At 50.3% G+C, this 22,182-nt stretch overlaps 2 protein-coding genes and 6 non-coding genes across 9 annotated transcripts; 6 read left to right on the forward strand and 2 right to left on the reverse strand.

Annotated features, from left to right (window-relative positions):
- Positions 1–1,231: 1,231 nt before the first annotated feature.
- On the forward strand, positions 1,232–8,229 carry FCGR2A (Fc gamma receptor IIa). Of its 2 annotated transcripts, XR_009865970.1 has the most exons (6): positions 1,232–1,316; positions 1,653–1,673; positions 1,951–2,208; positions 5,017–5,271; positions 6,289–6,759; positions 6,900–8,229. XR_009865970.1 is itself a non-coding variant. In XM_062192624.1 (5 exons), exons 1-5 carry the CDS (start codon positions 1,232–1,234, stop codon positions 6,438–6,440), a joined length of 771 nt encoding a protein of 256 aa, XP_062048608.1. In that variant the 3' UTR covers positions 6,441–8,229. The 2 variants fall into 2 exon arrangements, 1 of the variants encoding a protein (XP_062048608.1); XM_062192624.1 differs by having other exon boundaries at positions 6,289–8,229.
- Positions 8,230–9,795: 1,566 nt separating this feature from the next.
- Positions 9,796–9,867, forward strand: TRNAD-GUC (transfer RNA aspartic acid (anticodon GUC)). The gene has a single exon. It is a non-coding gene; the product is annotated as a tRNA-Asp (tRNA).
- A 177-nt stretch (positions 9,868–10,044) lies between these two features.
- HSPA6 (heat shock protein family A (Hsp70) member 6) lies at positions 10,045–13,136 on the forward strand. Its single transcript, XM_062190190.1, is given in 11 exon segments — positions 10,045–10,098; positions 10,403–11,333; positions 11,336–11,471; positions 11,473–11,835; positions 11,837–11,905; positions 11,907–11,955; positions 11,957–12,055; positions 12,057–12,104; positions 12,106–12,277; positions 12,280–12,373; positions 12,375–13,136. Coding segments are annotated over 11 exon segments (2,211 nt in total). The 3' UTR covers positions 12,571–13,136.
- Positions 10,159–10,229, reverse strand: TRNAG-GCC (transfer RNA glycine (anticodon GCC)). Its single transcript has one exon. It is a non-coding gene; the product is annotated as a tRNA-Gly (tRNA).
- Positions 13,137–15,405: 2,269 nt separating the features above from the next.
- Positions 15,406–15,488, reverse strand: TRNAL-CAG (transfer RNA leucine (anticodon CAG)). Its single transcript has one exon. It is a non-coding gene; the product is annotated as a tRNA-Leu (tRNA).
- Positions 15,489–16,123: 635 nt separating this feature from the next.
- Positions 16,124–16,195, forward strand: TRNAG-UCC (transfer RNA glycine (anticodon UCC)). The gene has a single exon. It is a non-coding gene; the product is annotated as a tRNA-Gly (tRNA).
- A 778-nt stretch (positions 16,196–16,973) lies between these two features.
- On the forward strand, positions 16,974–17,045 carry TRNAD-GUC (transfer RNA aspartic acid (anticodon GUC)). The gene has a single exon. It is a non-coding gene; the product is annotated as a tRNA-Asp (tRNA).
- Positions 17,046–22,090: 5,045 nt separating this feature from the next.
- On the forward strand, positions 22,091–22,164 carry TRNAN-GUU (transfer RNA asparagine (anticodon GUU)). The gene has a single exon. It is a non-coding gene; the product is annotated as a tRNA-Asn (tRNA).
- Positions 22,165–22,182: the final 18 nt, after the last annotated feature.

Here is a 22,182-nt window from a genome sequence, read left to right on the forward strand (position 1 = left end):
GAGACCTGGAGGAAACTCCTGGCTCCTGGCTTTGGATTGGCCTAGCTCCAGCTGTTGTGGCCATCTGGGGAGTGAATCAGCAGATGGAAAATCTCTCTCTACCTCTCTGTAACTCTGCCTTTCAAATAAATTAATCTTTTTAAAAAATCCCTAAAAGACAGGTTCCAGAGAGCTTCCAGGTTATGAACGCATCTATATGCCCGGTGGCGGGTGCACCCCGACTTCCCAGTGACAGAAACTCTTGCATGTGGGGTCCTTCCAGACCTCATCGTGTGTGTCCTCTATTTTATAATAACTGGGTAAGCCTAAGTGCTTCCTGCCTGAGCTCTGGCAGCCATTCTAACAAATTACCAAACCTCAAGAGGTGTTGGAGGAACTGTCAGTTTGTGGCTGCAGTTAGCACACGGGGGGCCCACACTTGCAATTGGCATCTGTAGTGAGGGCAGTCCTGTGGGGCTGAGCCCTTCGCCCGTGCCATCTGACTCTGCCTCCAGGTAGGTAGCGTTAGAATGGACTTGAACTGCACGGGGGGTCCGGCTGGTGTTAGAGGATTGTCGGGCTTGGAAAAGCCTCACATTTGGTGTAGGAAGTGTTGAGAGCTTAAGTATATAGAGAAGCAGTGTTTTCCTTTGTATGATAGCATTTGAAATTGCTCTGTGGTTTTCTTGACAGAATTCTTTTTATGCTTGAAAACCTTGTGTGTGTGCAGGGTAGGGGTTAAAGGCGCAGAGGCAGGGTAGGGGCTAAAGGGGCAGAGGTAGAGGTTAAAGGGGCAGAGGCCTGTGGTATATTTAGAGATCCTCTAGGATCAAATGTCTTCTGCAGATAGCTACCCTGTTTTGTTGTTTAGTGTTGTTGCCTATTGGTTGCAGACTTAAGGGCTCTGTGTCTTGCCTGGGTTGAAACTCATTTGGAATTTTCTGTATAAGGCCAGCAAGACAGGACAGGGAGTGTGGTGGGAATAGCGTTGACCTGAGACGTCCAGCTGTTCCTGGGTGTTCCTCTAGCAGGGTCTTCACCGGCACAGCCACGACCTCTCCCCAGGGTGTAACAAGGGGCTACAGGATAGAGAGCTTTATCTGACAACAGACTCACCTTCTTTGGTTTGTTACTGAATGTTTAGCAGAAATACAGTCTGGTGATAAGTGATGGCTATACAAGATGAGATCATTTCCTTCCTCTTTTCTAAGTTTTTCTCCTGAACCCCACTGGAGGCTGATTCAGTTCTGCGATGACCCTGAAGACCCACATGTTTCAGAATGTGGATCGCGGCCGCCCGTGGCTTCTTCAGCCACTGACAATTCTGCTGCTGTTGGGTGAGTGGGAGGTCATTCTGGGCCCTGGAAGCTGGGAACAGACTGGAAGGAGAGAGGGGGACCTTACATTCTGTTTCAGGGGTTGCTAAGGTCAGGGCTGCTTGCACACCCCTTGGGAAGTCCATTCTGTCCCAAACATTTATAGCCATGCAAAGGGATGGGGAAGAGTTAAAAAAGACCTTACAAGAGGCCAACTGGGGGCAGGTTGTTGAGACGGCTCCTGGGGGAAAGAAGGAGTCCAAGATATCACATACACACACCACCACCACCACCACGTGCAGAACTCCATTTGCTCTTTTCCTCTGCTCTTCATTCATTCACTCTCTTCTTTTACAGCTTCTGCCGACGGGACAGCTGGTGAGTTTGTGCCTGGCTTTCTTGCCTCCCCCACAATGCGATGCTGCAAGTCTGTTCCACCAAGAATCAAGTTTGGGTCCCACGGACGCCTGGGATTTGATTCTTGGTGCGATTCCCACTGGACCCACCAAAGACCTAAGGGAATGAGGCTGCTTGCAAGCACACAGATCTTTGAAGGAGGCTGTGCTTGGGCTCTCCGGGCCCCCGCCTTCCCCTGGGAGCTCCTCTGAAGTCCAGAGTCCCTCATATCTCTTCCTGCTCCCCCGCCCCCCCGCAGCCGAGGTCCTGCAGCCTGTGCTGAAGCTCCAGCCGCCGTGGATCCGGGTGCTCCAGGAGGACTCCGTGACCCTGACGTGTCAGGGGGCCCACGGCCCCGGGAACCACTCCACCCAGTGGCTGCACAACGGCAGCGCCATCCCCAGCCAGGTGCAGCCCAGCTACACGTTTAAGGCCAAGAAGAACGACAGCGGGGAGTACAGGTGCCAGACAGGCCCTAGCAGCCTCAGCAACCCCGTGCAGCTGCACGTGTTTTCGGGTCAGTGGAGGAAGGCTGGGAGGGGTGGGCGGGCCTGCAGGGTGGGGGTGGGGGTGCGCTGTGAGCTGCTTCACGCCTTTTTGGCCGCTCTTCCCTCTCCACCCGGCCCTGTGCTCGGGATACATGTGGAGGATGGGAACTAGTAACCTCATCAGCATTTGTTAGGTTGCTTTTGCTTCAGTCCCGATTGAGCAAGAAGCCAGCGGCACGGGTATAAGAGAAGCAGAAGGAAATATTGGCTCGGCAAATCTGCTGTACTCTGATGGCGGTGGGTAAAAGCAGAGCAGTTGGAGGCACACACACAGGCCAGGGTCCTGAGGCAGGAACTTGCTTGGCAAAGATGAGGAGGTCCTTCTGCCTAGAGAACAGCAGGCAGGAGACAGTCAGTGTGGAAGGTGAGGGCAGAGGCGAGGGGCATGGGTAGGACAGCTCCTGTAGAGCTCCTGCAGACAATGGCCTTGATCCAGAAGAGAATTCATGAGATGGTCTGAATTAAGGGAGGCTTGCAATCTGCTTTAGGGCCATGTAACCATCTGATGGTATTCAGCTTAGTAGCTTCTGTAGAGAAAATGCCCTTAGATACTATGTTTCACACCTCTGAGTGTCTAAAATTGTAAGCACCTTTATACTGCAGTGTGTTTCAGTTGCACCGTGTGCATAGACCCTGAAGATTATATAAGCATCCAGTGTTTTAGAGTCTCCTGTTTAACACCAAGAGTGAACTTTTTCTGCCATCCCCCGAGGTTGCTCTACTGCAGAGTTTCTGACGACAGGGTCACTTTCTGTTGATGGTGCTCTAAGGAGATGGGATTAATTCTGGGTCAATCTCACCACCCCCACCCCCACCCAGTGACAACGTCACGGCGACACTTCCTCTCTCTAGTGCCTCTCTAGAAACAGTCAATGGCACCTCTGATTTTTCCTGTGAAAATCTAAAAACTAGGTAACGAAAAACCTCATCCAAAGGATGAGGAACCATCTAGTCTCATCAATTAAGATGGTGAAACCCAAGAGCTCAGTGGTGAATAACGGAGTCAGAACCCTAACTTTAGAGTTTCATGCTGTCTCAGAGACATTTTTCCTATACAGAATACCGCCTCAAGTGAATTTTCATTTAAATATGACATCGTAAATTATGGCATTGATTTCCATCACAGATCAGTTGGATTTCCTTCTGGAGTAAGTTGACTGAAGCGTTGTCTTCCAGGGCAGCTGGATCGTGGAATCTGAGTGCTCCGCCATCAGGGAGGGGGGCAGGTGGTGGGGAGTGACGGTGTTTGTAGGTCACGAAGGAAATGTGATTTTAAGTTTAAAAGCTTCTTTACAGCCTGTCAGGCACAATGGAATACTGAATTCAGCCATACATTTCATATCTTATGTAGATGAAAGATTGCACGCAGGGTATGCTGGGGTGGGAATGTTTATGTACTCCCAGAGTTCGTATGTTGAAATCCTAACCCCCAAGGTAATGGTGTGTGGAGGTGGACATTTGGAGGTGTTTGGGTCATGAGGGCGGAGTCCCCATGAATGGGATGAATGCCCTTATAGGAGAGGCCAAGGGTGGGCCAGCATTGTGGCACAATGGGTAAAGACCACCACCATATGGGCACCTGTTTGTGTCTTGACTGCTCCACTTCCATTTCAGCTCCCTGCTAATGGCCTGGGAAAAGCTACAGAAGATATCCCAAGGGTTTGGGCCCTTGCCACCCACATGGGGGACCTGGATGAAGCTTCTGGCTCCTGGCTTCGGCAGGAGACTGCAGCCATGTGGGGAGTGAACCAGCAGATGCATGATCTCTCTGTCTGTCTCTCCCTGATTTTCAAAATGAATAAACAAATTTAAGAGAGACACAGAGAGAGAGAAACACAGGGGAGCTTGTTGTCCTCTTCCACCATGTGAGGACACAGCAAGAACCAGGGTGTGGGCCCTCACCAGACGCAGAAGCTGTGGGTGACTTGATCTTAGAATGCACAGTTCTCTAGTGACATTTTATCATACTTTGCTATAGCAGCCCAAAAGGACACAGTGGCTGGCAGCATTAAGGTTCTACTTCATTGCTAATACACTTGCTGGCAACCTACCTTGGCTTCCCGAAACTTGTTCATAAGTTACTGTGTGTTTTTTTTTTTTAAGATTTATATATTTATTTGAAAGTCAGAATTACACACACACACACACACACAGAGAGAGAGAGAGAGAGAGAGAGGAGAGATATCTTCCATCTGATGGTTCACTTCCCAACTGGCTACAATGGCCGGAGTTGCGCTGATCTGAAGCCAGGAGCCAGGAGCTTCTTCTGGTCTCCTATGTGGGTGCAGGGACCCTAGGACTTGGGCCATCTTCTGCTTTCCCAGGCCATAGCAGAGAGCTGGACTGGAAGCAGAGCAGCTGAGTCTTGAACCAGCACCCATATGGGATGCCGGCGCTTCAGGCCAGGGCATTAACCTGTTTGTGCCACAGCACCGACCCCCATAAATTACTGTTATTAGTAATCCCCAGACCACAAATACTATATCCCCAGTTACTGAAATGCACTGATTCCCCTAATCAAGTATTGTGCTGTAAATTCTTCAACATTGTTAATATCTCCTCTGCATTTTTAGAACTTCTGGAACCTTCTATCTAGGGGTCCCATAGACATAACAGCATACTTTTGCCTGTAAGAGAATGGGCACGTCTGCATGACGCGTCTTCCATTCTCCCTGCCCAACAGCCCAACAAGTTCTGTGAGTCATGCAGCCTGGAGCATGAGGCCACAAAGGCTGTGCTGTCCTAGCATTTTTTCTTTGCCCGTTTGTGTCTTTCAGAGTGGCTGGTGCTCCAGACACCCCAGCTGGTGTTCCAGGAGGGGGAACCCATCGTGCTGAGGTGCCATGGCTGGAGGAACAAGACTGTGTACAAGGTCACATTCTACCAGAATGGAATATCCAAGAAGTTTTTCAATTACAACAGCGACTTCTCCATCGCTCAAGCAAACCACAGCCATAGCGGTGATTACTACTGCAAAGGAAACATAGGAAAGACGACCTACTCATCAGAGCCTGTGACCATCACTGTCCAAGGTGAGGATCAAGGCTGCCCAAGGAGCTTCGGGCCTTGGAAGGCTGCGGGGGAGGGGGGAGGGTTACCCATTTGGGCTTTAGCCCTCCACCCCGCTGAGTGGGCCTCTTTGACCTTTATGGGATCCCCGAACATTCTGGCTGAGCTGATCCCAGTGTGGACGTGCAGCTCCATTCCAACTTAGCATCTGGGTTATAGAAGCGGGTGTCGTTCACTTGGGGCTTCAACTCTCGAGGACAGAATCCGTGTTTGCCTCCCCACAGAAAAGTCTAGCAGAGACATCCATCATCCCCCTTCCCCCTCTCTACCACTCCGCTTGGTTGCACGTCCCGCTGTCTCTCGGGTGTTGAGGCCTGTGCCTGCTTCCTGGCCATCTCAGTCCAGGCTGAGGGCAAACAGGTCGGCTTGGGCATCTCTTTCCTGCTCTGGGCCTCTGTGCGTTCTTGAGAAAGTGTGTAGTGTGGGGTCCTCTTCACGCCTTTTCAGAAGGCATCGCAAGCTAGCTCTGATGGATACATTCAGTGAATACAATGCAGCCCAGGCTCAGAGGTGTTGTGTGAAGATGTGCTGCCCTGGTGTGGATCCCTGGTTCCAGGTGGCCTGACGATGGCTCCCCAGTCACCCAACTCCTTGAGGAGCTTTTCCCAATGAAGGGTTCTCTGGTCAAACGAATACAGAATGGGCTGTGTGCTCTTCTCCTTTAGTGCTCATATTACAGAGTAAAGGCTTCGAGAAGCACTGTTGTAAAAAAACCCGAAAAACAGAAACACGTGTATACACTGTTTCCTACAGCATTTGCCAAACCTAGATGCCCACACAAACATTAACTTCAGAACAGATGAGCGCAAGGTCACCATTTAGGAATCACTTTGTCTCACGCTTGGTCTGGGAAATCCGAGACCCATCTGCCTTGCCCCAGCCCCTGGCTCGAGTGGCTTTTAGAGTCGGCTCCCCACTTGGGAGCTCACGGTTTATTGCAACTTTCTGCATTTCCCCCCTCCCTCTGCCTCTCCCACTAGGTCCGGCAGTTCTACCTATCTCTCCACCTTGGCACCAAATCACTTTCTGCTTGGTGATGGGACTCCTGCTTGCAGTCAACACAGGGCTGTATTTCTCTGTGCGGAGAGATCTTCAGAGCTCAGTGAGGGACAGGAGGAATCGCAAAGTCTGATGGAGACAGGGCCTTCAGGACACACTCCTCACTCCATGGGACAACAGCAGAGGCAACATCTCCCAGGCCACACCTTTCCTTCCCCCAGTGCCTTTCCTTCAGAGTCACCTGGTTCCCAGGAGACCCCACCCACCTTTTGGGCTCCAGCCCCTGGACTGAAGCTCCTCAGTAGATCTTGCTTCTCCATCAACATTCACCCAGCAACCTGACTGCTTCTCGGGACGCTACTCCTACGACACTGGGCCGAGGCATGTTAGCTGTCACTCAGACCCACTGCAGTGGCTTCCCGACTGGGCTCAGCCCCTGCTGCTCACCCATGGTTAGTCTTGCTCATTTTGACTCCTCCTTGAATATGCCAATTACGCTTCTGCCTAGAGCCCATGTTACTTCCTGTGTCTGGATGTATTTTTTTTTCTTAAGGATACCCACATCATTCTTTTTTTTTTTTTTTCTTGACAGGCAGAGTGGACAGAGTGGATAGTGAGAGAGAGAGAGAGAGAGAGAGAGACAGAGAGAAAGGTCTTCCTTTTTGCCGTTGGTTCACCCTCCAATGGCCGCTGCGGCCGGCGCACCGTGCTGATCCGAAGCCAGGAGCCAGGTGCTTCTTCTGGTCTCCCATGCGGGTGCAGGGCCCAAGCATAGCAGAGAGCTGGCCTGAAAGAGGAGCAACTGGGATAGAATCTGGTGCCCTGACCAGGACTAGAACCCAGTGTGCCGGAGGATTAGCCTGTTAAGCCATGGCGCCGGCCAGGATACCCACATCATTCTTTATCGGGTCTGTTGTGGCTTGAATGTGGGGTTTGTTGCCACCAAAACTCATGTTGAAACCTAGTCTGCAGTGCAGTGACAATGTTGGGAGGTGGGGCCTGGTGGGAGCTGTTGGGTCATGGGGACGGAGCCCTTGTGAGTGGATTCGGGCTTTTCTTGTGGGAGTGGGTTGGTTGCTGCATGAGCACGGTCCCCTTTCTGTGTTGCTTTCCTGCCACGCGTGGAGCGGCAGGAGGCTCTCACCAGCAGCTGAGCAGATGCAGCTGCCAGTTCCTGGGTCCCCAGCCTCCAGAACTGTGATGTAAATAAAGCTCTTTCCTTAACAAACTGCCCCCTTGCAGGTGTTCTGTTATAGCAATAGCCAGTGGACTAAGACAATGCTCTTTAGGACTTTACTCCAAATGTCACATTATCAGTGAGTTCGTCTTGATGATTTAATCCAATCTTATTCTACCATATTCCTTTCTAAAATTTTTTATAAATATAAAGAGAACAGATTTCATGTATTTCACAGATACAATTCTAAGATGATAACCATACTTCCCTCCCTCCCCCAGCCCCTCTCTTCCTTCCATTCTTTTTCCTTTAATTTTTGCAACAACCTAACTTCAGTTTGCTTTATAACCACAAGCTTGATGCACCACCAGCCATAATATTCAACAAATACAAAGCAGAAGGATGACTGTTCCACAGGGGTATAGACAATGGCTAAAAACAATAATCAAATCGGAAAATGTCAGTTGCATTCTTATACATTGTTTTTGTATTCTATGTAAACTACTGCCTATCAGAGAAAACATGTGATATTTGTCTTTTTGGGACTTCTCTGTACTCCTAGTCCCCTCTCTGGCTTTATTTTTCTCCCTTGTTTCTATCATGATGTGATGTACTGTATGCTTATTTATTTGTCTGTTGACTGAATTCTTCTCCCACTCCCCAATAGAACTTGAGCTCCAGGGGAGCTTAGCAACAATGGAATCCAATCTCCTCATTGTAAATTCAAGGCAGCTGTGGCCCAGATGGTGAAATGACTTACTCAAGAACATACAGGAGGTTGTCACAGATCTTTACGTGAGGGGTCTTTCAACAAAGTTCATGAATATGTGTATTATGAAAAACCAGTGCATGGATGTCAAAATTTGTTTGTATCAAAATAAATTTTGCCTTTTAATTCTATTTGTCCACGAATGTTTTGATGTTTTGAAGTATCCTCACTATACAGTTTGGATTACCCGTAAATTTTGTTCTTATCTCTCTCTCTCTCTCTCTCTCATTCTCCTCCTCCTTCTCTCCTTCCCTGTTTCTGTAATGCTGCCTCTCCAATAAGTATGTAATCCATTAAAAAGTGAAAAGAAAAAAAAATTTGTTCTACAGCTTGGTTTTCCTGTACTTGCCATTAGCACTTCATCTCTCCACTTCACAATATGTATTGAAGTCATGACTTCAACAGTTATTCCACTGCTTTTAAAAAAAAAATTATTTATTTATTTGAGAGGTAGAGTTACAGTGAGAGGGAGAGACAGAGAGAAAGGTCTTCCATCCACTGGTTCACTCCCCAAATGGCTGCCTCAGCCAGAGGTGGGCTAATCCAAAGCCAGGAGCCAGGAGCTTCTTCCAGGTCTTCCACGTGGGTGCAGGGGCCCAAGGACTTGGGCCATCTTCTCCTGCTTTCCCAGGCCATAGCAGAGAGCTGGATAGGAAGTGGAGCAGCCAGGACTCGAACCGGTGCCCATATGGGATGCCAGCACTGCAGGCCCCGTTATTTCACTTCTGAAGATAGCAAACTAAGCATAAATGGATATGATTAAGTATGTGTATAAAAGTCATACCTCATAAACTCTCCTATGCTTGAACGTCTGTATGATGCCATGCAAGCAGTCGCATATGCAGCCTGGTTTGGGGCTGTGCACTGATGGGTAGGAGTTTTGAGGCTTGCAGAGAGAGCTGGAGGGGCACAGAGAAGGCAGTCCCTGAACAGGCAGGGCACAGACCCCAATGCGCAGCCATCTTTTCCCTTCCCAAGTGAAGATTCTTCCAGGTCCCTGGCTAAAATACTTCAACTCTGGCACCCACACCTGGCAGGCCAAGACTTTTGTAAGAGTGCATGGATCAAAAATCGACAGCTTCTTCCCACCAGTTAGGAAACAGATTCTCGTTGAGGGCAGTCTGATTTTTCCACTGTGGAAGTTATTCATCGCACACATCTTCAAACGTTCCCTTCCTCCTTGGGCCGCCCACCTATACAATCGACCTCTGAAGCAGCAAACTGCTGGCTCTTCCTTGCCAGCTCACCGGGAGAGGGCAGACCAAGGGATCGGCCCAGGGGCGCCTCCCTCTTACACAGCGCCCAAAGACCTCCCAGTGGGTTCCAACCCGTCCAGGAGAAAACAGCCACTTACTGAGCAGAAGGTTTTAGTATCTCTTCTGAAAAATTAGCAAATCCTTTTGAGTCAAGCAAATAATAATCTATTAAATGAAAATCAGCTTCAGAATCTGTGAACACGCCAGTGGGGTGGGGTGGGGAGTGAGGCAGGGCAATAACACGATATCCTACATGTTCTTTGGCTGAGACAAAGCACTACCGCCGTCCTCGTTAGTATAGTGGTGAGTATCCCCGCCTGTCACGCGGGAGACCGGGGTTCGATTCCCCGACGGGGAGGTTGTGAATGTTTTTCTTAGAATCTTTCCACTTACGTCCGATACAATCTGTTTTGGCTTTTAGTACAGATTCAAATACTAGGAAAACCGTAATAAAATGCTCTGTATTAAAGAAGTCAGTTCAGTTCGCAAAGCTGTCCGCTGAATATACTTTGTTCTCTGCCCTTCAGATCATAACATGGACTGGGCACTACAGCAGTTCGCTCTCCAATGTCTTCGGCTGACTTTGCTTGTACATATTAAATTTCAAAACTTAGGGAATTTCAAGGGGGAAAAAAAAAAGAGCCTCTCTTGCATTGGCCGGGAATCGAACCCGGGCCTCCCGCGTGGCAGGCGAGAATTCTACCACTGAACCACCAATGCTCGCGACGAAGTTCGCTCTATAATGACCCTTCTTAACCTAAGTTCTGTCTCTGGTTTCATTCCACGAAGAGTTTTGAAAACACTGCCTTCATGTCGTAAGATACAAATTTTAAGACTTAAGCAAACAACCAACTGTTCAACGACTGGCTCTGAGGCTGTGTCGCCATTTGCAGGGTAACACGCGTGGGGCTTATCCCGAGCCGCGGGCCTCGGACCGCCCAGGAGGCACGCGCGGTCGGGAGTCTAGCGCAGGGACTGGCCTCAGAGAAGGCGCGAGAAGCTCTCCGCGGCTCTTAGCGGCCCCTCCGAGGCAGAGGTGGCCAGGCTGGCCCTGGCGCCCGGCGCCCCGCCTCGATGGGCCGCGTCCGCCCGCGGCGCCGGCGCGGAGTGGGTCAGGCCCGAGGGCTCCCGGCCCGTCGAGAGAGCGCGGGACGGTCCGCGGCGGCAGGTGCCCGCGGCCGGATAGAAAGCCGGTGGACGCGGCGCGTGAGAGGAGCGCAGAGCCCAGCCCCGCCGAGCGCGCCCGTGCAGCCGAGCAACCCCGACTCCGGTGGCCTGCAGTCCCGCTCGCCCTCTGGAGCCCGGGAAGCCCAGGCCACGTCCGCCCGCGGGCAAGCGGCGGTGGCCACGGACCTGGGCGCCACGAGCTGGGCGCTGTCGGGTGGAGAACCTCTCCAACGACCCTCGCAACCGCACCACGCCCAGCTGCGGGGCCTCCACCGCCCGAGTCCAGGCGGCCCTGGCCCCATAACACAACCCGGCGATCGACGTCGAGTGGCTCCGATCGGCCGCAGGTGCACGGACGTGACCGGGCGGCCGGACCAGAATCACTGGTCCAGGTGGTGAGCGAGCGCGGCCAGCCCAAGGTGCCCACTTCCCACCGCGGGGAGGACAAGACCGTGCACCCCGAGGAGATTTTGGCCATGGTGCTCAGCGGGATGAGGGAGACAGCCGAGGAGTACCTGGGCCAGCCCGTGAGGCACGCTGTGATCACGGGGCCCGCCTACCTCGACGCCGTGCAGCGCCAGGCCACCGAGGACGCGGGTGCCATCGTGGGCCTCAACGTGCTGAGGATCATCCACGGGCCCACGGCAGCCGCCATCGCCTAGGAGCTGCACCGGCGAAGCGCAACCTTCTCGCTTTTGACCTGGCTGGAGGCGCTTTCGACGTGCCGCTCCTCACTACCCACTCTGGTGTCTATGAGCGGAAGGCCAGGGCCGGAGACACGCACCTGGGTGGTGAGCCACTTAGATGCGGAGTTTCCGGAGAAAGCACGGGAGGATGTGAGCGCCAGCAAGCGTATCAAGCGCACCCTGCCCTCCACCGCCCAGGCCGCCCGGGAGAGCTACTCGCTGTTGGAGGGCGTGGGCTTGCACACGTCCATCAGTCAGGCCCGCTTAGAGGAACTGTCGGACCTCTTCCGCAGCACCCTGGAGCCCGTGGAGCAGGCCCTGTGGGAAGCCAGGCCGGACAAGGCCCAGATCCAAGACCCCATCCTGGTGGGTGGTTCCACCCGCATCCCCAAGGTGCAGAAGCTGCTTCGGCAATTCTTCAACTGTCAGGGACTGAACAAGAGCACCAACCCCAGTGAGGCTCTGGCCTACAGGGCTGCTGCTGAATGTGGCCCCCCTGCCCTTGGGGTTGGAGACAGCAGGTGGGGTGAAGACCATGCTGATCCACCATCCCCACCAAGCAAACCCAGACCTTCACCACCTACCCTGACAACTAGCCGTGGGGTTCTGATCCGGGTGTGTGAAGGTGAGAGGGCCATGACCAGCAACAGCAACCTGCTGGGGGCACCCTGAGCTCCTGCTGCACGTGGAGCACCCCCAGATTGAGGTGACCTTTGACCTTGATGCCATCGGCATCCTGAGTTGTCCTGGCCACTGACAGGAGCACAGGCAAGGCGAACAAGAGTACCATCACCAATGACAGGGGCCAGCTGAGCCAGGAGGAGGTGGAGGGGATGGTGGGGCAGGTTGAGCAGTACAAAGCAGAGGATGAGGCCCCAGGCATGACCACCAAAAACTCCCAGGAGGCCTACGTCTTCCAGTAAAGGGCTCCTTTGGAGATGAAAGCCCCAGGAGGGCAAGATTCCCGGAGAGGGCAGGCCGCAAGTGCAAAGACAAGTGTCAGGAAGTCCTGCCTGGCTGAGCCCAGCCAGCCGGCAGAGAGGGAGGCGTGTGAGCATCAGAAGAGGGAGCTGGGGCCAGTGTGTCGCCCACCTTCTCTAGGCTCTGTGTGTGTGTGTGGGGGGAAGCTGGCATCCCTGGGGGCAGCAGTTGTGGGGCTCCAGTCTGCCAGGCACGGCCCAGTCCTGGCCCTGTTATGGAGGAGGTAGACCGAATGCCCCCTCAGGATAAGTCAGCTCTGGCTGTAGCCTTCATCTTCCGCTCCCTGTAACTGTGGGAGGTGGGGGAGACTTCCCCCCTAAAGCTGGAAGCTGCCTTCTCAGCATGTTTTATAACTGAAGACTTTGACATCTGACTTTTTTCTCTTTAATTCTCTTTTCCTACTTAGTATCCCCAGCCAGCAGAGCCAATAACGAATTTGCGATTAATTTTTATTAACATTTTGGTAGCACTTTAACATCATTTTCTCCTTTTTTGCATAGTCTCTGACTTGCGTGTATGGATTTTGTTTTGCGAAATACAGTTATAGATATAAATAAACTGAACACTCCCTGGTTTTCCTTCCAGCTGATTAAGCACACGACAGGGCCTTGGCTTTCAGAAGCAGCAAATGGTGAGGAAAGAGGAATGTGAAGGAAATTCACAGGCTGTGTGATTTCTCTCTGGGAAAACAGGGAAAAGGGAAGGGGTTGAGGCAGACACATTGAGACCGTGCTGAAGTGTGCGGGCTGATAGGGAGGAGAGAGTGGCGACAGTGCGAGAGGAGGAAGGTGGAGTCAGAAAAGAAGAGAGAGGAGAGAAGCTTGAGTACTGGGAAAATTCCCATGTGTGACCCTAAGATAAAACTCCTGGGGGCCGGCACTGCGGCTGGGTTACAGCCCTGGCCTGCAGCGGCGGCATCCCATTAGGGCACTGGTTCGAGTCTCGACTGCTCCACTTCTGGTCTAGCTCCCTACTAATGTGCTTGGGAAGGCAGTAGAAGATGGCCCAAGCCCTTTGGCCCCCTGAACCCATGTGGGAGACCCAGAAGAAGCTCCTGACTCCTGGCTTTTGATCAGCTCAGCTCTGGCCATTGCAGCCAAATGGGGAGTGAACCAGCAGATGGAAGATCTCTCTCTCTCTCTCTCTGTCTCTACTTTTCTCTATATGGAAGATCTCTCTCTCTGTGTCTCTACTTTTCTCTGTATGAAAGATCTCTCTCTCTCTCTCTCTCTCTCTCCTTTTCTCTGTAACTCTTTCAAATAAATAAAAATAAATCCTTAAGGAAATCATTTTTTGGCATACACACTACATCTATCCTATGAGAAATGAGAAAATTCATTTTTATCTTAGAAATGAAGTGGGCTTGGCTAGAGCAGGGCTATATTATGTTTAGCTTAGAGTGCTCTCTTCCAGGTAGAGGGAAGGTTGCACTGACAGCTCATGTCCTCAGTTGTCATTTCCTAGTTTTAATGGTTCTTTTTTCTCTGTGCCTGGCCCAATTCCTGTGCCAGCCGGCTTCATCCTGAAAGAAGCTGCAGAAAAGGATGGCGTTCCACACACACCCCGTATTACATTCTCCATTTCCTGGATTTTCTCACAATTTCCGCCACCGACTGCCTCAACCTGCTTGTATTCCCCAAGGGGGAACAATGACACCACAGCATTTATATAGTTTCTCTTGAAATTATGGAAGGCCACTGTTTTGGTCTGAGATCCTGCAATGGGCCCCCACAGACCAGATCAATCCGAAATGGAGTCACTCACGCTAAATATTCTATAACTGAACTGAAACTTAAAGGGGACAGACAGATTGCAGAACAACAGTGTTTCCTGAGACAGGAGGTTACAGTCCGCCTGAGTCAGCATAACAAGTCTGTTTGCTTTAGTCCTTACCAAAATGAAAGTAACCTAAAGTAACCTGATGTGCGCCCATCACTCCTCCCACCCCCACCCCGCCATGGTTCTGCTTCCTTGTTCTCACTCGACAAAACTTCAAACCTAAGAAGCGGGCAGTGGTTCAAAACTATTAACCCTGGACTTTATTCAAATTTTGTTTTTTTCCCATCAATGTCCTTTTTCTGTTGCAAAGTATCACGCTGCATTCACTTGTTGTATGCCTTCATTTCCTGCTGTTGATGGCAGCTTTTCTGTCTTCTCTCATTTTTCCTGACTCTGGAAGAGAACTGGTGTTTTGTCGATTGTTGATTGATTTGGGTCTGTCTGATCTTTTTTTATGATTAGACAGAGGTTTGGTAAAGAATACCAAGGCGGTGAAGAGCTCATGTTGCTCAGGTTACACCAGGGGATACAGAATACTGACATGATAATCACCGACAATGTCAACCTTGAACAGTTGGTTGAGGTCCAGCTAATTTTTTTACATATCCATCTTACCGATGCATTACCATCTTCTGTAATTTAGACACAATATTTAATTTAACTTTGTGAACTCTATCCTAAGCACGGTGTCTGACATTAGGCAAAACTCTTGAATGACAGTGAGTGAAAGGTCATGGTGAGATGAACGGGGAGGGAGTTTCTCCAGGTGAAAGGTGCTCCTGGCCCCGGGCACCTGGACTGGATAATCCAGCGCTTCTCGAACAGTTCTGTGCACACCGATCTTGTGGAAATGCAGATTCAGGAGGCCTGAGATGTGCATTTCTAACGAGTTCCTGGGATATCTCAATCCATTCTACATCCATTCTACATCTATGGGCAGCAGAGTAAGGCTCGGAGGGATCAAATGACTTTCCAAAGGTCACAGAGAAGGTAGCTGTGGTTGGGAAACTGCAACCTAAAGTTGCAGTCAACCTAAAGATGCTTCCGTCTTCAACCTCACCCCTATTGCTAAGAGGTCAACGAGGCTTTTTCCACATCCGCCTCCTCCCAAATCAGAATGTGGCACTTTTGCCATCATCTCCGAAAATTGTTGTTCTTGGGAAACAACCAGCTACACGAGTTTATTTTTCCCCATTAACATCCCCTGCCGTTGGCATTCGGTCTGTTGACTTTTCGGTTTTCCAAGGCATCGAATCACGAAAGGCAGCCAAAATGAAGTGCCTTGTCAGGAGTGGGATTCGAACCCACGCCTCCAGGGGAGACTGCGACCTGAACGCAGCGCCTTAGACCGCTCGGCCATCCTGACATACAGCACCGCGCTTGCCCCTATTTCCTTTTATCATCGACTGCCAGCGCAAGCTGTCAGGTTTTGGCGTTGTCTTTATTTATTGTTCGCGTTCCTGGACTCCTTCGAAAAGCAGGACAAAATAAAGCTGTTTCGGACAGTTTTGCTTATTTCCCACTTCCTCGTCACTTTAAAGCGTAAGGCTCCGTTCTCCCTGGCGCCCCTTCGCGTTGCTCTTCTCTACGAGGGGTCCAGTCACGCCGGGCTGGGCCCCGTGCCGGTGGGTCTCGCTCAAGCCCCCCGCCACAAATCGCCGTCGCCGAAATTCACGCAGGGGACGCGGTGCTGAGGCGTGCGGAGCCGCGGGGCCACGGGTCCGGCCCCCGCGAGCGCCGTGCCCTGAGGGCCGGGAGGAAGCGGAGTTCGCCTTCCTCTCCCGGCTCCGCGCTGAGCCCAGCCTCCGGCTCGCGGCACGGTCGGTCTCGGCCTCCGCAGCCCCACGCCTCGCGCTGGCGGGGCCGACCGGAGAAGTCGGTAGGTTCTCACAGGGCGAAGGGTCCGCGGGCTCCCCCTCGGCATGTTAGACACAGAACTGACCGAGGAGGCGCAGCTGCCACTTCTCTTATATACAGAATTGTAAGGAACCGAAACTAACGGCGTTGGTGGTATAGTGGTGAGCATAGCTGCCTTCCAAGCAGTTGACCCGGGTTCGATTCCCGGCCAACGCAATTGTGGTTTCTCTTTTCTTTATTCTTCTCGCTAATTGGTTTCTGCTGACAGCGCAGCAGATACAAACATACTTGCTCCATGTATTTTGTGTGTGACGGAAACTGAACTGCAGGGCTGCCTCTCTCCTCACATCCAGATATGCTTCAGGACCCCTGTCTCTGCCCTGCTGTCTTTACGCGGTGCGATTAGGTTCTAAAGACTTTCTTGTTTCCTCCCCTTCTCCCTCTCTTTTGAAACTGCCAGCTCTGGGGGAACCTGCGATTTTCCGGATTCCGGGAATCTCTTGTCTAAATCCCAGCCTCAGAAACTGGGCTCCTTTTTTCTGAGAGGTTCCTAGGGTGGCCATGAGCTAGTAAGCCCTTGAAGTTGGAGAGTGAGTCTAAGACACTGCATTGTTTCATTATAAATTTGGAAATCTACAGTTTTTCCGACGAAAATTTAACGTGTCAAGTGAAGTGTGTTGCCGGCACGTGTAAAATACATACCAGAGTTTGAAGACCAGTGTTAAAATACATCTTATCAATAATACCGGAATTGCTTACGGTTGGAATACGACTGCTATTTTGAGAAAGTGCGTTGAATAGATGTATTGTTAAAATCATTATTGCCTGTTTCTTTTTACCATGCAATGTGGTTATTAAAGTTTGCGTGTGACCTCGCTTTATGTTTCTACTATAACGTACTGGTTTGGACAGCAGAGGTGCAGCTCACCCAGTTGAGCTGGTAATGTGGAATACCTTTTCCTAAGCGGATATGAGGAGGCTTAAGCAGCGGTTGTCCTCGTTAGTATAGTGGTGAGTATCCCCGCCTGTCACGCGGGAGACCGGGGTTCGATTCCCCGACGGGGAGACGCAGAGCATTTTCTTTTTTTACTGTTTGTTACTCCGTGTAGTTTTTAAACGCGAAATGGGAACCGCTCTGCATAGTTACCAAAAAGTGGTACTTGAAAGCAGTTTTAGTTCATAGCAATAATGTGAGGACTGTTCAGTGATTTCCTCTAAGCACCTACCCTTTCGCGTAGCCTCTCCCACGCTCACTGTTCCCACCACCGCGGGACATTTCTTAGAACTGATGAGTCTACTCGGACGTGTCATCGCCCCCAGTCCACGGTTTACACGTGGGCTCACTCTTGGCGACGTGCATTGTGTGGCTTTAGGCACCTGTGCAGTAACGTGGTTTCCAGCCTGCATAATTAGAAATGTGTTTCCACGGACGTCAAATGTTGGTCTAAAACTTCCATGATTTCACTGAGCTATCCTATGTAGCTGCATCGTAACTGCTTTAACAAACCTCCTGGTTTTTGAACATTTGTGTTGTTTCCAGGGTTTTACTCTCCTCTGGTGCGGCGGCTTCTGAAAATCTCTGCCGAGCAGCTTTTAGCCTCACCGCTGTGAATTTCACTTCATTCTCCCTAGAATCTCTGCTCAGCCTCTGCCAATTTAGGGAGGAGGCAAGGATTTGGGGAGAGACTTATTTGCAGGGTAGTTTTCCCTCTGCGTGGCTCTCTCCTTTCTGAGGTTTACTCCTTCAATTTCCAGCCTACCTGGCAGCTCTCCACACTCCCCTGGCGCTTATGACCCGTAAGATGGTATTTTTGTGTAAGCTTGAACCTGGCTGACCTACAGCCTGAGTGCCCGCAGAACCGACACCTTAAAGGCTTGGATCCTCTTTATTTTCCGTCTCATTTGATTGCTCTACAGCCTTCAAACAGCTTCTTATGAAAGCTTTATCTAGAGCCTTTTGTTGTTTTTTCTCACTAGGTGCACGCCAGCTACTCCACCGTAATGGAAACTAGGACTGCTTTTTGCTTTTATTCACGGTGCCTGGTGTTCCGGGGTTTCCAGTTTTTATGTAGTCATTTATTTTCCCCGAGAGTGTCTTTCTTGTTCAGCCCTGGAAAAAGTCTTTCTCACCTCAACAGCAGATCAATTTTTAACTTTTTAAAAAATGGTGATTTTTTGTTTATTATTATTATTATTATTGCATTATCTCTCTGGTTAAATTGCAAATTGGCTTCAGATGTGACATGAAGTAAGTCTGTAACTCTCCTCCCCACCCCTACCTGATGGTTCTCGGTTCGCCTGGTGCACTAGCCCGTCCCTCAGTCACTGATTGCAAGTGGCAGGGTCCGGGGTCCTCACCTGCACATCCACATCTCGACAAGAAAGCAGAATACGCACTCTGCCCCCTCCCCTCCTTGATTCCCGTCCCATCCCTTGGATCCACCCGAAGTTAATGGTGAAACCGGAAGTCATCAAGCTCGCCATTGGATGCTGTGAGCCAGTGGCTTGCGCTTTGCCCCGCCGTCCTTTGCATCATTTCCGGCTCCTGTTTTGTGACATTTAACTGTGTGAGTGATGCACACAGTTTGATTTCTAGGATGGTCTTGTCTCCAGACTCACCTTGGGTCACAACATGCTCGTCAGAAACCCAAGACATTGCAGGATTTCTCTTGGATGTTGCCGGTGATTGAGATGGTATAAAGGTTTCTCTACGGCACTTGTCGGAGGCTTTTCTACAGGGGTTTGGATGGAGGCAGGTGGACTCAACACAAGCCTTGCTGCTACCCCCCTGCTACAGGCTGTCTTTTAAGCACACAGCCCTGCCTCAGTCTATGCAGTACACTCATATTTGTGGTCTACCACTATCTCATTCTCTAAAACTTTTTGTCTTCTCATTCCCTAATGGTCCCATGTTGGGATGGGGCGGGAAGGTTGTTTCTTTAAATTGGGTTTGGGTTTTATTTGGTTTTTTTTGTTTGTTTGTTTAGGGTCATGGAGAGTGGGCATGACTTAGCTTTCGCCAATCACATGTACTCGAGTGAAATTTGGAGTTGGAGCTGAGTTCTTTGGGAGAGAGGCAGGGCCCCAATTTTGCTGGGGACCAAATTCCTCCAATTCTCAATCAACTCATAGTCATTAGGTGACTTATATTCTTAATCAGTAGACATTTTTTCCTAAGGTAGTGTTTATGATGCTGAATCCTTTGTCCTCTGTTGAACTAAGAGCAACTATATTCACAGATTTTCCAGCCTTTACAATATTGTCTGAAGGTTTCATATATTTGCCATCTCTTTTATACAGAAGTTAATTAGTGGATTGAATATATAATTAGGTTAGCACCACCCATTCAGGCTGGATGAGGCAACAGAGAGTAGTGGTTACAAGCTGTGAACTCTGCTGTGCTACCCATGTTCCAAGCCTGGCTCTCTTTGTCTCAACTTCCTGACCTGCAAAGCAGGTAATATAAACATGACAATTATATTTCTCAAAAGATGTGATGTGTGTTTAGAATGCAGCCTGGCAGTGAGCAAGTATTGTTTATCCTTTCTATTACTAAATTAATGTTGTTAAGACCTGAGGTGGCAGGATATTTGGACTTTAAAAAAGTCTTATCCCAGTGCCCGCACTGTAACACAAAGGGTTAAACTGCCCCCTGCAGCGCCAGTATCCCATTTGGCTGCTGGTTCAAGTTGTGGCTGTTCCATTTCCAATCCAGCTCCCTGCTAATGTGCCTGGGAAAGCAGCAGAAAATGGCCCGGATGCTTGGGTCTCTGCACCCACGTGGGAAACCTGGAAGTGGCTCCTGGCTTCGGCTTGGCTCAGCCTTGGCTGTTGTAGCCATCTGGGGAGTGGACCAGCAGATGGAAGATTCTCTCTCTCTCTCTCTCTCTCTCTCTCTCCCCCCCCTCCCTCCCTCTCTCTGTCTATAACTCTGCTTTTCAAACAAATAAATAAGAAAAATCTTTAAAAAAAAGTCTCACTCACACGTCAGCCATCCTTTAGATGCAAACCTCCCTTTTGCTCCCAATGCCCCCCAGCCTCTGTCCTGTCCCAGGAGGACCAGCAGTGACAGTAGAGGCCACAGCACCTGGCCAATGCCTTCAGTGTGGCCTGCCTGCTTTCCCTGTAATTCCTGACTTTTAGTCCTGAGGCCCCACAGCGGCTGCAGTCTGCATACAAGCAGCCACAAACAGGGGTGACTGCAGGGTAATACTGACTCCTAGTAGGCCCACAGTCTTCTGACACTGGACACTCACTAAATGGACCAGAGTTCAGGCTGCCCTGTCCTGGAGACCTATGTCCTGGGCCTTCAGAATGGGTTGCATTGAGTGGCTTTCCTGGAAGTGGCCGCCTAGAGTTTCCTGTGGCCAGCAGAGGTGTGGGGGCTGGCTTTTGGGGGTGCAAGGAAGAGCTAAAGGAGGAACCCCGAAGGTGATTCTTTTGTCGAGGGGTTTAACAGGCATGGCACAGACCAATCAGAATAGGCACTGGCTATACATGTCTTCCATTTCTCTGCTTGACTTGTCCAGTGTTGCAAGAAATCCAAGGCACCCTCTCACTGTGGTCACCAGGGTGCATTTTGGTTTTTGCCTAACAATTTCTGCTTTGACATTTTAATGAGATTTTATTGGATATAGACATTTAGAATTATTATATGTTCATCCTAAGTTTCATGTTTATTATTATATGGTGGTCATCTTCATCCCTGTCTGATAGTTTTTAGCCATACCCCACCTCCCCCCCCCCTTTTTTTAGAATATTTCAGTTGCATCTTTTCCCATTCTTTTCCATGTGATCTTTCTGACTCTTTATATCTTAATATCACTCTGCTAAGCAGAATAAAACTGATTACAATTAGCTTCAACTTTTAACCAGTGTGGTTTAATTTCTCTACCTCATTTTGTGCTTTCTTTTGGCCTGCATTTTTGTCTTTTGCTCTTTCTAAATGCTGCTTAATTTCTCTTTTCCCTTCCTTCTTTTTAGATTGCTTTTACGTACACGTGAAGTGAAGCATAACAAATGTCTGTCTTTAGAATAATCTGGAAAGTAATAACGTCCTATTTCTGTGTCTAATCTGACAAAGGAGGTCAAGCTCAAGTTGGACTTCACACATGAGCAAAATCCCTCCCTCCCGTTTTGGCAACTTCCTGTTTTAAGAAATTACTGAAACAACTACAGCTACAACAAGATTCATCTATCCTAACATTGTAAGAGAAAGGATTTTTTTTTTTTCACACACACAGAAGTTCTCAGGATAAAATTCCATATTTCTGTTAAAAGCCATTTAACAAGCATATGCCAGGGCTTCAACATGTTCCTAATTCGAATTCTCTTTTATTTCCATTTTTACACGAGTTTTTCGCGGCTCCCTCGTGTGCGTGTATGCATGTGTGTGAATCGCTGCACCTGCATACCCATGTCTGAAGCATCCTCACTTCCCTGAGGATCACTGCACTCTGACCCGCACCTGCGCTGGAGCGCACAGCGCAGGGGGTGGAGGCACAGAGAGGCAGGAGGCTGTGCGCGGGCCCTGGGACTTGGGCAATGTGAAGAATGGCTGTTGGGCCCAGCTCTGAGGAAGATCCCTTAGTTGAGGAGGGAGGAACAAGAGCGGGAGGGGTCTCTGCCGTCAGACATTGGGACCTGGACATGTGACTACGAGGGTCCTTAAGTTACAGGCATTTGTGTTCTGTCCGGGAGGCTAAGACCCCACAGCTGCGCTGTCCTTGACTTAGATACGTTTGCCAGACAACTGGACCCACGATAGTACGTTTTTGATTTCCCCCCAAATAAGCTAATTATACACGCACGAACACATGCACACATGAATCGTGTAGATCAGCCAAAAGGCTTAGTGGCGTTCATCTTCAAACAGCGAAAGCAGCTGAGCGCCTGGACCCCGGAGACCGTCCGTTTCGGATTCCCGGAGTTGCTTCTGGGTAGAAGCCGGGTCCCGGCGCAGAGCTAAGCGGACGGTGACGCCGACCAAAGCCCTGAGTCACTCGGGTTAGCAGCCGCGCCCCCGCGGGCTCCGCCGCGCTCGCAGACGAAAGCAGCGCCGTCAATTCCGTTTTCGGTGAACTGACTTGGCGGCAGCACCGGCCCCCGCCTGTCTCTGTGGCGCAATCGGTTAGCGCGTTCGGCTGTTAACCGAAAGGTTGGTGGTTCGAGCCCACCCAGGGACGTAGCTGAGCTCTTTTATG

This window comes from Lepus europaeus, chromosome 5, assembly GCF_033115175.1.
Source record: "Lepus europaeus isolate LE1 chromosome 5, mLepTim1.pri, whole genome shotgun sequence".
Lineage (NCBI taxonomy): Eukaryota > Metazoa > Chordata > Mammalia > Lagomorpha > Leporidae > Lepus > Lepus europaeus.

Coding starts and splice junctions, on each gene's coding strand:
- FCGR2A (XM_062192624.1), top strand. CDS start 1,232: ATGACCCTGAAGACCCACATGTTTCAGAATGTGGATCGCGGCCGCCCG. Junction 1,317..1,652: donor GACAATTCTGCTGCTGTTGG/GTGAGTGGGAGG, acceptor CTTCTTTTACAG/CTTCTGCCGACGGGACAGCT. Junction 1,674..1,950: donor TTCTGCCGACGGGACAGCTG/GTGAGTTTGTGC, acceptor GCCCCCCCGCAG/CCGAGGTCCTGCAGCCTGTG.